This window comes from Puma concolor, chromosome D2 (genome assembly GCF_028749965.1).
Source record: "Puma concolor isolate L17-30 chromosome D2, mPumCon1.1.hap2, whole genome shotgun sequence".
In the NCBI taxonomy this organism is placed as follows: Eukaryota; Metazoa; Chordata; class Mammalia; order Carnivora; family Felidae; genus Puma; species Puma concolor.
Genome location: NC_141677.1, coordinates 71,616,199 through 71,629,188, shown reverse-complemented (window position 1 = coordinate 71,629,188; position 12,990 = coordinate 71,616,199). Strand labels below are relative to the sequence as shown.

Here is a 12,990-nt window from a genome sequence, read left to right as displayed (position 1 = left end):
GGTGGAAGGATGGGGATGGAAGAGATGGGGTGCCAGGAAAATCCGTCTAGGGATCGGCAATCTCACCATGACTGGGGCTTCTGGACAGCCACGGTCTTACCTAGGGCTGAGCAAGCTGGGATGTCACAGTACTCCCATTTCACCTTTGCATTGTTTATTTTAATGAAACACCAGGGCTTTTCATCTCCATCTGGGTTTCTAAAATGAGAACAGAAAATAGCCCACCGTCAAGGCTTGGCAAACCCACTGACCCTCATTAAAAGTCCTTTGGGTAAGCCAGTACCAGGTTCCTTGCTCCCTCTGGGACCACATTTCATTCCATTCATCCAACAGGTTAACAGATGCTGGCATATAAGTGTTTGGGGGCAAAACCTTAACTTCCAGAGGAGAATCCCAATGACCAAGAAATGGTTAACAAGCCCTGTGCCAGATCCATGGGACATATCAAATTGTTTGTACGAAAAGAAATGAGATCCCTGTTGAAGATTGTCCTTTGTCAGGAAAGTGAGAGAGCCACAGAAACATGGTGAGTGTAGGGCTCCACTGCCCAAACCTCCAAATTGCATATGTGGGAATTGTCTGAAGGCTGCCATGGACATCTGTCTGAAGACGCCTCCACGAGGGGAACAGCTCAAAGTGAGTGATGGTGGGAGGTAACTTGTGTTTTGTACAAGGGAAATCCTCTGGCTTAATGGAACCAATTTAAAGCCATACAAAAAAAAATTCCTGCTCCTTATACGCAAATTATATGTGTCCTTGGCCTTGGTTAGAGCAGTGGAGGAAGCCAACAGAGCAGTCTGGAGGCAGCAGAAGGGGAAGAAGGTAACCAATCATCACCAGGGATAGAAATGGCATTATCCTGGGGCGCCTGGGTGGCGCAGTCGGTTAGGCGTCCGACTTCAGCCAGGTCACGATCTCGCGGTCCGTGAGTTCGAGCCCCGCGTCAGGCTCTGGGCTGATGGCTCAGAGCCTGGAGCCTGTTTCCAATTCTGTGTCTCCCTCTCTCTCTGCCCCTCCCCCATTCATGCTCTGTCTCTCTCTGTCCCAAAAATAAATAAACGTTGAAAAAAAAATTAAAAAAAAAAAAAAAAAAAAGAAATGGCATTATCCTTACTTGGAAAAACCTGAATATCCTTGTGGCAGAGACTGTAATGCCCATCGGACATTCCCTTTTATTCTCTACATTTCCCCCATGAAGTTATGTAGGATTATGTGACTATTTCTGGCCAACGAATTAAGTGTTGTGGAGATGATGTGTCACTTCTAGGTTGAAGTAGTAAAAACCTCATGCTCCATTTTTGAGCCTCTCCCTGCCTTTCCTAGACATCTGAGTAACTTTGTGGAGCTAATAATCTCATGACAGCCCACATGACAAAGGCAGCAGCAGTGAAGAATAAACTCGGAGGTATTCAAGCCACTGGGATTTGGGAGGTGTTTGTTACGACAGCACAACCTAGCCTATCCTGAGTAGGAAATCTTCCTAGAAGGAAACCTGATGAGTTTCAGTGTTCCATCCCCAAATTTCTAAGCTAGCCCAGGAACACTAAGAGAAGGAGAAAGGGACAAACCATTATCCTGATAAGCGCCCAAGACTGATCATGGGGAAGAAGGTGAATTTTACCTGCAGAAGTTGTGCTCCCCGATCCCATGGGTTTCAGCATCTTCCATAAACATGTTGTAATTCTCGTGCAAGAGGAGGTGGGAGTTCCAGTAAAGGCAGGAGTGCTGGTTGACTGTCTTACTCACTTTCCCTCGGTAAGAGTAGCCGTCACCAACATAGCAGTCGTCAGGACCTTGGAGAGAGCAGGCAGGGGCGTGAGAACGGACAGCAACAGACATGGTGCTCCAGGACTTGGCAGGTGTATCAAGTGGGGAAAGGATTGGGCCCGAATACTGATCACCTTGAGAGTCCACCATGAATTCCAGAAAGAAAGTGGCTTGCATCTTCCACATTCAGCCCAGCTTAAAACATGAAATATAGTGGTTGTGGGGAGTTGGAACGTAGTTCTCACACAAGTACTGGTGGCAACCTGTAGGTTGAGGCTCAAGGATGCCCAGGTGCGCTTAATTCACCCGCACTCTATCCCCGTTTATGACTTTGTTTAAAAGCCAGGCACACTCTATGCCCTGAGGTTGGAAGGCTGGGGCAGTAGTAGACTTTGGACATCTTGACATGACTCCCATTCTTCCGTTGGGAACAAAACCCAAACGGAAGAGAATCCCAGGGCCCTCACTGTGGCTCTGAGTTTCTGACGAAGTGGCGGTAGAGACCCATACCTATTTCACAGAATTTCCCCTTGAACTGTTCGGGGCAGGTACAGACGAACTTGGTTCTCCGCTTATGCCGGGAGCAGATGCCACCATTTTGGCAGGGGTTCGGCCGGCACGCAGGAACCGCTGTGAAGACAGGAAGTGGGGCCAGGAAGGCTCTTCAGAAGGAGTTGCAGCTACATCTGAGATGACGAGGAGATACCGGTGGCACTCTGCTGGTGCCCATTCTTTCACAAAATATGGGTTACCAAAGGAGAAAGACAGACCCACTGACACTCTAGTAAAGGCAGACACGAACCTTAAGGACATAAACAAACATGGATGAGGCAATACGATGGAGGCCATGCCAAAAAGAGTATGTAAGTAGACGGGTCACTCAGTTAGGAATAGGAGGCATGGACTGAGCAGGAATCTGGGGCCCGTCTGAGCTAGGTTGAAACTTGGCTCTGCCTTTAATAGCTGTGTGACTATGAGAGAGTTAGTTCACTTCTCTGAACTTCAGCCCCTTCATCTATAAAGCTCTGACTTATGGTATTTTGGGAAGAATCTAAGAAAAAATGTAAATCTCTTGGGACAATGCCTGACTCATAGCAGTGACTAAATACAGATTTAATCCCTATGTGGCCCATTCCAGGAATAGACCACCTTCTTGGAGGAAGTGAGTTTCAAGATGATTCTTTTTGGATGGGTTAGTTAATTCCCATCAGACTCTTTAGGGAGGGTGCATTTTAAATTTCAATTTTCAATGGTTATTTATTTTAAGAGAGAGAGAGAGAGAGAGACAGAGCACGAGCGGGGCAGGGGCCGAGAGAGAGGAAGAGAGAGAATCCCAGGCAGGCTCCATTCCAGGCTCTGAGCTGTCAGCACAGAGCCCAACTCAGGGCTCAAACTCACAGCCCATGAGATCATGACCTGAGCCAAAGTTGGATGCTTAACCCACTGAGCCATGCAAGTGGTCCAGGGATGGTGCATTTTAAAGTTTGTTTGTTTGTTTGTTTGTTTGTTTGTTTATAAGGGCAGCGCAGGGGAGGGGCAGAGGGAGAGGGAGAGAGAGAATCCCAAGCAGGCTCTGCACTGTCAGCACAGGAGCCCGATGCTGGGCTTGATCTCATGAACCGAACCGTGAGATCATGACCTGAGCCAAAATCCAGATTCGGGTGCTTAACTGACTGAGCCACCCAGGTGTCCGGGGTGGTGCATTTTAAAAATGTCCTAGTTAAAAGCATCATCTTGGATGCTACTGAAACATCCGAGGTATTGGGACTTCCATGCAATGGGTTGCAGACATCGCAGGCACAAGCCAGATAGAGAAAACCTCTCCTAGAAGGGGGCCTCCACCACTTACCTGTGGAGCAGTCTGAGCCATTGTAAGGGTGTTTGCAGGCGCAGCGGTAGTAGGGAGGACTCTGGGTAATGAGACATTCGCCCCGGCCACACGGTTTGTTTTTGCACGTGTTTTGCACTGTAGGAGATCCATAGAGAAGCAGGGGACATGATTTGGGGGCACGTCTTACTTACTGGGGTACCTGTACAGTACAACATTTGGGGGTGCTGGTGAGGGGTGACTGATAGCATGCCCTTGTCTGTGGTCCTGAAACATCCTGGACAAAATGTTTGTTTGTTTGTTTGTTTGTTTGTTTGTTTGTTTTTAAATAAATCCTTAGATCATGGATGATTGCACCCCAGTTCCTTCCAAGGCTCATGTTCTTTATTATTCTATCTTTATTAAAAAAAAAAACCTTGATAATTTTTACACCTTCAACAAACAAATAGAGCTGCAATTTTAATTTCTCTACTTTCGAGTTGATTTTGTGTTCCATTTACAATTTTGTCATTCTTTTGGGCAGTTGAGGGACGAAGCCAGATACTATGTTTATGCCTGATACCCCAACCATCCTGAAACATTTATCAAAAAACCTGTAGTATTGAAAATGGAAGGAAGGAATGAAGAGGGCACAGAGGAAAGAGGACAACCATGTCTCTAGATAAAGATCCTCATGGCCCCCCTCACCCCAGTTAGATGGTTGCCAGATGGAACAGAATTCAGGTTCTCTCTAGGGGTGCAGTTAGCCCTTAAGAGTTCTATTCTCAATATCTTACCACATAGCTTCAGGTTATGCCCATAAGAGGTCACTAAAGGCAGAAAGAGTTTTTCCAGAGTCTCTGTAAGTGAGGATGGTAGGAAGAAAGAACATGGGGATGGGAGCCAGGCACCAGGGCTCCGATTTCTTCTTTTCTCCTAAGTAGCTGTGTGACCATGAGCAAATCCCTTGTATCTCTGGGCTCCCTTCCTCTAGATGGGTTGAGCCTTCCATGCCTTCAGATTCTTCCTGCTGTCTCATTTGAGAGCAGAATTGCTCTGTTGTAGTTAATACAAACAGTCTAAGCAACAACGAGTCCTGAGTTTAGAATACATCTCAGTCAGGGTCCAGCTCTTATCTCCTCTTAGCCTCAGTGTTCCCATCTGTACGGTGGTTACCCTAGTCCTAGCCAATATGCACGGGTGAGGATTCAGTGCGATGCTGCTTATTACCATGCTGAGGAGTCCATTATGGATGATCCGATATGTACAGCTATGATCCTTTCCGTGAAATCATTCAGCCCTTCTCTACCCCCTAGACGTGGAGGAGGAGCAGCCTCTTGTTCAACTCAGAAGGAAGAGTGAATCCAGTAAACCTGCACTTACCATTCTGACACCTGTGTCCAGAGAAGGGGGCTGGACAGCTGCACGTGAAGGTGTCCCCACTGACAAGGCAGTCCCCATTGCGTTTGCAGGGGTTGTCCAGGCACGGATCTAGGATACGTGAGCAGAAGTCAACGTGCAGCGAACGGCAGGTGAGAAGCCCCCGACTTTCTCATCAGATTGCAGCCTCCTGCCCCGCCTGAGAGAGCACATTCACAGCCAGGGACCGGGGACAGGGGGGAAACATGGGCTGCCCTTAAAGAGCAAGGAAGACTGCAGTCACACGACCAGAGAGAGGGATTCGGGTTAGTAAGAGGACCGGCGAGAAGGAATCTCATTGAGTTTCTCATTGAGAAACTCCCCTTTTCCACCATCAGTGTTTTTCTCCTCCCAGTCTCGCTGGGAGTGCCACGGGGTCTGCCTCTGATGCTGAAGGCATTTCACAAGCCTGAAGACCTCCCCTACTCCCAGTGCCCAGGGGCGGAGGTCAGGAGTGGGGAAAGAAAACCCACCCCTAATGAAACACAAGCTTTCTGAACATCAGGAAAGAAGACCAAAGGCAAGAGGGTGACAGAAGAATTGGCGGCGAGGAGGAAATGACCCAGTGGCCTTCATCTTTCTTCAACTACTTGTTCAGATAGATTTTGTCATATTTCATCTGTGCCTTTGGCTTTTCATGGTTGTCTGAATGGATCTTCCCTTGGGGAATTCTTTATCCTTCTGTTCACACACATTGTTCTTTGGTTCAGGAACTAGGATCCCTGGGCCCAGCTCTTGTTTTGATGGTCCCTTCTGATGTTCCCCTGATGCCCTGTATCTTGGCCCTGCCTTCCAGGCCACTTCGCACAGTTACACAGTTTTTATTCCAGCGGCTGAGTGCTTTCCATTTCTTCTCCTGGCTTAGTCACATGGTTTTCTCTTGGGCCCTGCTTCTCGTTTTCCCTTCTGTCCCATTGCTTGGGTTAAGAAGCCATAAACACAAAAACAAACGTGGAGGCACGGGTGTGAGTCCACACACACACAGGCACGCACACACCAACAACCATACAAAGCTTCTGAAGGGTATAAAGAGAGACAAAAACACGGCACAAGTGGAACAGAAATCTCAACGTTCAATCTGTGAATGCTGCAATCTGGTGCCTAATGCTGATGCCAGCCTCTACGGCATAATTAGGACCTACCTGTAATCAAAGCCGGGAAGCGATTTTGAGCATGACTTTGACTCACAGTCTTGGGAGACCTGGTGAAGATGAGCTAACTCGCTGTATGACCTTGGCTAAGGTAACTCCACTCCTGGCCTCGCTTGCTTCATCTGTCATTTGAGAGTGGGACAGATAGTCTCTAGGAACCTCCCCAGTCCTCCTAGTGCATGACTCTAGCTGGAAAAAAACGCCAGCCGGAGTCATTTATCTGGTACCCATTTTATGATGCCGGTCAGAGAGGAGGAGAGAGATGCTTGCATATGCAGTCACACACAGACCCTCTTTTAAGTGCGCTGCCCTTCTCCCAGGAGGGTCCCCCGAACAGCTTTGGCACCTACCTTCCTCCGTGTAGTACCAGTCGGGATTCTCCTGGTAGGCAAGAGTATCGCTGCTGTTCTCTTCATGGTTGTAATACTCGTAGCTACTCTCATAGTAGTCAGGGGTCCAGTCTACAGAAGTGGGAAGAGGACAGAAGAAAAAACCAAAAACCCTAATCATTAGACCTACAGATTTCTGGGTCCTGAAGGAGGATTCATGGGCCTTTCCAGCTCCTCTACTGATGGGGTGGACAGAGGGATTAGGCATTGTGAGTTTTCATCTGGGGTGTGTTAGGACCCCGCAAGGCAGTGTTGGCATCTGGCAGGGTCCAGAGGCCCTGATTGGAAATGGGGAGAAGTCACGTTCTTGCTTTTCACTGTGACCTGGGACAAGCTACTTATATTCTTGGTGCCTCCGTTTGCTTATCTGTAAACAGCAGGAAGATGGTTAGGATCTTGAAGGTCTCCAAGGTCCTGTAAAAGACGTGCCCAGGGTCAGAGCCAGTGGCACCTGAGTGCCTTGCTGTGCACTTCTGTGAATAAGCTTTCTTCCTGGGCCTTTATTAGTCGGTCACCTTCACCTATGAAGTCAAAGAAACTCGTCACTTTGCTCTCGGTCACGGCATCAAACCACTCCCAACTTGTACCTACAGAATCATCCTAACAGCTAGTATTTGTTGAGCCTCTACTAGGATTAGGCCCTGTAATAAGCATTTTATGTGAACCATTTCACTTCATCCTCATAATAACCTGGGAGGCATATTACTATCCCTCGACTTTCAGTTGAGAAACCTGAGGCTGGAAGAGGTGGTTACTGGCCCGAGTCACATAGTTAGATAAATGGCAGGATGTGAACCAAGGCGGTTTATCCCCATAGAACCTCTAAACTGCACTGGCTTAGCTGCTTCAATTGACCTCTTACACGGCCTCAGCTAATTCCCCCTTCCCCTTGGGAAAGGGATCCAACCATCCCCATTGCATACCCAGCCTGCTAATTAGGATTCACCCAAGGACAACCTTGAGAAGATTCATGGATTTTGCCCAGTGAAAGACAGGATTGTATATGGCATTGTCCACGGGTATAAACCTCACACCGGGCCGGTCCGTTGGGAAGAGCAAGCGTGTATAAGGCTGGACTCAGGCTCCTTGCTGTCTGGGGCCTTGGAAGATGCTGGTAGCTCCTGTGGCTCCTGGAGAGAAGCTTGGGATTTGAAGAAAGTTGGGTTGACTCTGCTCTCTCCAGCTGGCAGGAATATGGCAAGGCAGCAGGTTGAAGCTCTAAGGAAGCTGTCCAGAGATGCGTATGATAATGAGGCGGGAGCAAATGCAGATGGGCGACTTGAAAAGGCACTCCCGCAGAGCCAGCTGATGGCTGGAGCATGGCACTTTACCTAAGGCTGATTATCAACCACATTATCTCAGTCTCTCTCCGTCGTTCCCTTATAGTCTTTATCTCTTTGGCTTTTGAAAAATCGACTTTCGCACAATGGCTGTTTTATATTTCCCATTAAAATGGAACTATCTTTTTATTTCCTTTTTGAATACGCCAACTCTGGTTCCTTGCCAAAGTTTCACCTCATTTATCACAGTGTCAAGTCAAGCCTCCCCTTGCTTGCTCATTATTTCTCCCGAGCTGCTTTTCCCCGCTCTGAAAATGCTCCCAGAGGAGGCCACCTTTCTAGGGATGAGGATCTAGGTTGAAGATAAGGCCATTGTCTTCCCAGAGCAAATAAAGTTTCTTTCCATCTAGCATGATAAAGCAGAGAAAGAGAGTGAGAAAGTGAGGGGGAGAAAACCGTTTTTCTGAGTTTGACATGAAAGATTTCAAACTGACATTTGGGAGAGACAATGGGTGGGTAATGAGATGATTACATCATTTATTTATTTTTTTTTTCCTTAGAGAATTTGTTTTTGTTTTTCCAAACGGGCGTTTATCGATAAGTGCCTTCGGAGCGCTTCTGTGATTTCTCCCAGCCCTCCGACAGGTTGAAGGTCGGACGGGCTAATCTCAGCTACGCCATTAAGAGTCATTCCCTTTGCAGATATTTGGAAAGGGGGAAGCTTTTTACGTAAATGGAACCGTGTGACTTTTCTAGGTGGTGGGGGATGGCTGTAATGTCTGCTCGAGAATTTTTACTGGAATCTGGCTTTGTTAACAAGCTGTGCTCATCCCTCGGTGAAGTTAAAGAGGGGATAAAACACGTAGGCTTGGAGTCATACTTCTGCGAAACGAGGCAAAAAGTCCCTGCTACTCCCCAGGGCCTGGGGCCCTTGGTTGAGGTGGATAGAAGCAGTAGAGGTCCCGTGGCCCCAGGTCACCAGAAGCCATCCAATAGAAGTACTGTGCAAGGAAAGGCACCGAGATCCTTTACATTTGGGGCGGCTGCAACACGCTTTCAAGAATGCTTTATAGAAGCATCACCCGGCAGGGTTTCTCCACCTCCAAACTTAAAGTTGATGTTGTCTTTTCTATTCTGTTGGCACTTAATCCCACTGTCTACATAAGAAAAGTGTGTTGGGACGCCTGGGTGGCTCAGTCAGTTGGGCGTCTGACTTCGGCTCAGGTCACGATCTCACAGTTCGTGGGTTCGAGCCCCGCGTCGGGCTCTGTGCTGACAGCTCAGAGTCTGGAGCCTGCTTCCGATTCTGTGTATCCCTCTCTCTCTGCCCCTCCCCAACTAACGCTCTGTCTCTGTCTCTCAGAAAAAAACAAAACAAAACCAAAAAAACGTTAAAGAAAAGTGTGTTGTGCCCCTACGATGGGCCTACTATTATGCCGGGTTCGAGGAGGCTTTGGGAATAATGAAGAGTGGCCTCCACTCACAGGAACTTCCAGAATAGGGTGGGTGGGGGAAGAAATCCAGCCAAGAAAGGAAATGAAAGGGTAGTGGAAAGTCAGGGGAGCTGGATGTGGCCAGGCCTAGGTCAAGTCTTCAAGGTCCACATTGGCATTTTAGCATTGTATGAGCCAATTGGATGGGGAAAAATGGCCCCAAGTCTCCACCCTTCCCGGTAGCCACATCTTTTGCAGTGTGACTTTGCAGCTCCTCCTACCAAAAGATGGACTGGTTTGCCTGCCCCTTGGGTCTGGACTGGCCTTGGGACTTGCTTTGACCAATAGCATGTGGTAGAAGGACAGTGTGCTAGCTCCAAGCTGGGTCTCAAGAAGTCTTTTGCACTTCCTCTCTCTCTCTCTCTCTCTGTCTCTCTCTCTCTGTCTCTCACACCCTTGTGACTGCCATGTGAACGGGTCGGGCCTATTCTATGGAGGATAAGAGAACCTGTGGGGCAACAGGAGGCCCAGCAGTTCCGGTCAAGGCCTCAAAGGCCTCAGACATATGAGAGCCCAGCCAATCTACCAGCCGACTGCAGACAGGTAAGGAGGCCCAGCCAACATCAGCTGAGCCTGGTCCAGACCAGAAGAACGGTCCAGCTGAACCCAGTCTAAATTGCCAACCCAAAGAATTAAGACATTATTCTATTAAGAATAAGAATTAATACGTGACTAATGGTTGAAGCCACTCAGTTTAGGATAGCATAGTATGCAGTAATAACAAATAAATACATGGGCCTTGATTGATAAACTGGGTTGCTAGTGGGATAAGAAATTTAGGTACTACTTTAGCATTCCCCAGTGGCCTAGAAGGCTGTAGGGTCTTAGGTTTCCTGGCTGCATCTCAGATGGCACCTCTCTCTTATGGTCCTTATTTGTCTATCTGATTGTGTCCCCTAACTAGAGTGTTGGTGTCTTAAAAGCAAGGACCGTGTCTGTTCCTCTTTCTACCCCTCAGTGCCCAGCACAGAGCCCTCTATGCAGTTAATGTATGTATTTGACAAGTGAGTTCTTCCCTCTGTGTTTGGGCCTCCCTTCATTCCGACCGGCCTGCACACGGCAGGCACACAGCTCGGCTAGCAAAGTTGGTATCTGTGTGGAACCGAGTAAACGGGAAGTGTGGGAGAGAAACTACGTGAGATTTGGGTCCGACGTATTTGGTGAAGAAAATGCCCGATGAGCTCTGTAGGAGTCTAGAAACTTGTCCAAGTGCTTTCCTGCATACAGAGGGATTACAGCCTGACATGAAATTGGGTTCCATTGCTGGATTATTGGAAAACACTCCAGGTTCAGATACAGATTATCGGAGGCTTTCTCTAGGCTGTAGAAAAGGAGAAGGCTTTGGGCGAAGGTGGGAACAGCTGTGAGAAGCATTTTGTATTAGGTGTAAAAAGAAATCTTCGTGCATTTCTCTATTTATCAGAGTCTGCTTCTAGAATTTATCAGGAAGGATGATGAAAGTATCCTGAGCTAACTCAAATCATCCCAGTGATTGGTTACTCTCTATTTTCTGTATACTGGACACTCTACTAAATAAGTGTGGTTGCATATAATCTTATTTAAACCGAGAGAAACCCCATGGCATAGTTATTACTATTCCTATTACACAGAAGAGAAAAAAAAAAAAAAAAAAAGGAAGTGGTGTTATCAGGGCCCAGGTCAACCCAACTCCAAGTCTGGTTTGCTTTTCCACCTGCCCAGGAGCCCCTTGTGGGTTTGTGTTTCGTGAAACTCCACGGGTTTTCGCTTCCAGGAAGTAACACACATTGAGAAATCTCTTTTAGCCCATGCTCCAAGTCCCCGGTCCGGGATTACTGTGGTCTGTAGCAGGGGTCTCTCGGAAAGAGCTCCGAGTTTGTGAGATGGGCTCTGCAGCTGCTCTAGTTAAGGAGCTTGCCAGATGTGCGGAACGGAATAAAAATCTCTGGAATGCCGTCCCTGTTGGCGTCATCCATCACTGTGGCACAGACAGCTCCTCCGAGGGCCTCCCCCCAAACCCCAGCCCTGTTGGCCTGCATTCGACGCTTCCAATCCAGCTGACAGGGCAAGCCCAGCAGAGACCCTCCCTGGCAGGCGGCAGGACAGCTGATGGATGGGCCCAGCTCGTGTTGCTGGGCAGAAACAAGCCAGCTTTGAAGAGGCATTTCCGCAGGCCCGCTGGCTGTCACGGCACCTGCTTTGGGGAGATGAGCGGAGTCTGTGCTGTTTGATGACCACCTCCTCGGCCACCCATTGGGGACTGTGGCCTGGGCACCTTCTGCTCCAGCAAAACCCTCACCGCGCACCGTCTCCTGCAAAACCAACTACAGAAGCGGCTTGCCCTGTGGACGTGCGCGTGGTGTTTCCTTGGCCACGCTGCTTTCCAAACCCAGCTGGGAGCTGACAAGTTCCATCAAAGCACAACCCCCATGTGAAATTAAATCAGATGCTAACAGGGGCTTGATTAAAACCTAACCTCTTTGCAGAAAGGCCCAGCTACCGCGTCTCACCCAGCTGCACGGCCAGAGGTTGACCCGACACCTCGAGACGGACTTAGGAGCCCAGGGATGGCAGGCTCCGGGGTCCTGTCATCGGCTCACCAGACTGGCAGAAGCCACTGGCACAGTTCTTATAGGGCGAGGAATTTCAGAAGGTTAAATCCAACACTCTCCACTCGCTACTAAAGTGGCTTTTCAGCTCGTGCTGAAATGCCACCAGTGATGGAGAACTGGCCACCTCCCAAGAGCCCAACAGCACGTGCAGGTTTTTGGGCAACTCGGATGGACAGGAAGTTCTTCCTGTTTGCAGACCAAATCTGATCCTCCAGCTTCCGATCTATCTCCTGAAAGCTGGAAGCCTTAAGAACACAGAGCACGGACCTCTTCCCTTTTCGGTCATCTGTGTTTAGCGGGGCCACTGGCTATAGCTGTTCAGGTTGTTCATGGCGCCACAAACTCATGGTGATTGTAGGTGTCGTTTTGCAGTTTTCTGGAAGATGGCAGCCCAGCGTCTTGAGGTAAACACGTCTCTTAATTCTCAGAAAGTTGACCTCACGGACTAGCGGGGGGGTCTGTTTTTCATTTACTTGAAGAGAGCGAGGTCTCTTGAGTTTTCCAAGCTCTTCGTCCACTGCGTGACCCCACTGTTCTGGAGCTCCAACATCTAGACCAAAGGAGCCCTCCAATGGGGCCTGAGAGTTGTGTGCTGAAGGCCGGGGGAGGGGACAGCTCTTCCCACCTCTTAGCTTTGGACCGCCCCCTCTTGGACTCCACATGCAGATACTGGTGTGGCCAGCTGGGGGAGCCCTCTGACGCATGATTCCTCCAAGGAACGGAATTCTACACTGTTGAATAGAACACTCTCCTTTGCTTTGAGGAAAGACACGGACCCTCATGCAGAATTTGCCCCAGTTGTCTCCATCTTGCCTCCAAATACGCCCCTGACCCAAAGTTTAGATGTGACTAAACTTTGCCATCTCCATGTGCTGTCTGCCTGGCTCTCGTTCCCCTGTGGGTGACCAACACAAGGCACTGCCAGTGCCGGCCTCTGCCCTGATGGAGTTGTGCCTTGGTTCTTGGAAGGGAGACTTGGGCCCAGAGTCCAGAGACCGAGGTTGGATGATGGCAGGAAAGAACAGCTCTGCTCAGCTGGGGCACAGCTGAGGGTACCAGGCAGAGGGGACAGGACAGAGACAAGGTGACAGAG

General features: G+C 48.9%; 1 protein-coding gene across 2 annotated transcripts in view; it reads right to left on the bottom strand.

The window, feature by feature from the left end:
* HABP2 (hyaluronan binding protein 2) overlaps positions 1-12,990 on the bottom strand; it is a 33,058-nt gene that overhangs the window by 6,911 nt on the left and 13,157 nt on the right. The window contains exons 3-8 of one of the 2 annotated variants that reach the window (XM_086680919.1): positions 6,495-6,605; positions 4,958-5,065; positions 3,617-3,733; positions 2,278-2,397; positions 1,622-1,793; positions 101-198 (exon numbers count right to left, since the gene is read on the bottom strand). In XM_086680919.1, the coding sequence (XP_086537045.1) occupies positions 101-198; positions 1,622-1,793; positions 2,278-2,397; positions 3,617-3,733; positions 4,958-5,065; positions 6,495-6,605 (726 nt within the window). The remainder of the gene's footprint in view (positions 1-100; positions 199-1,621; positions 1,794-2,277; positions 2,398-3,616; positions 3,734-4,957; positions 5,066-6,494; positions 6,606-12,990) is intronic. The other variant, XM_086680920.1, reaches the window with a different exon arrangement.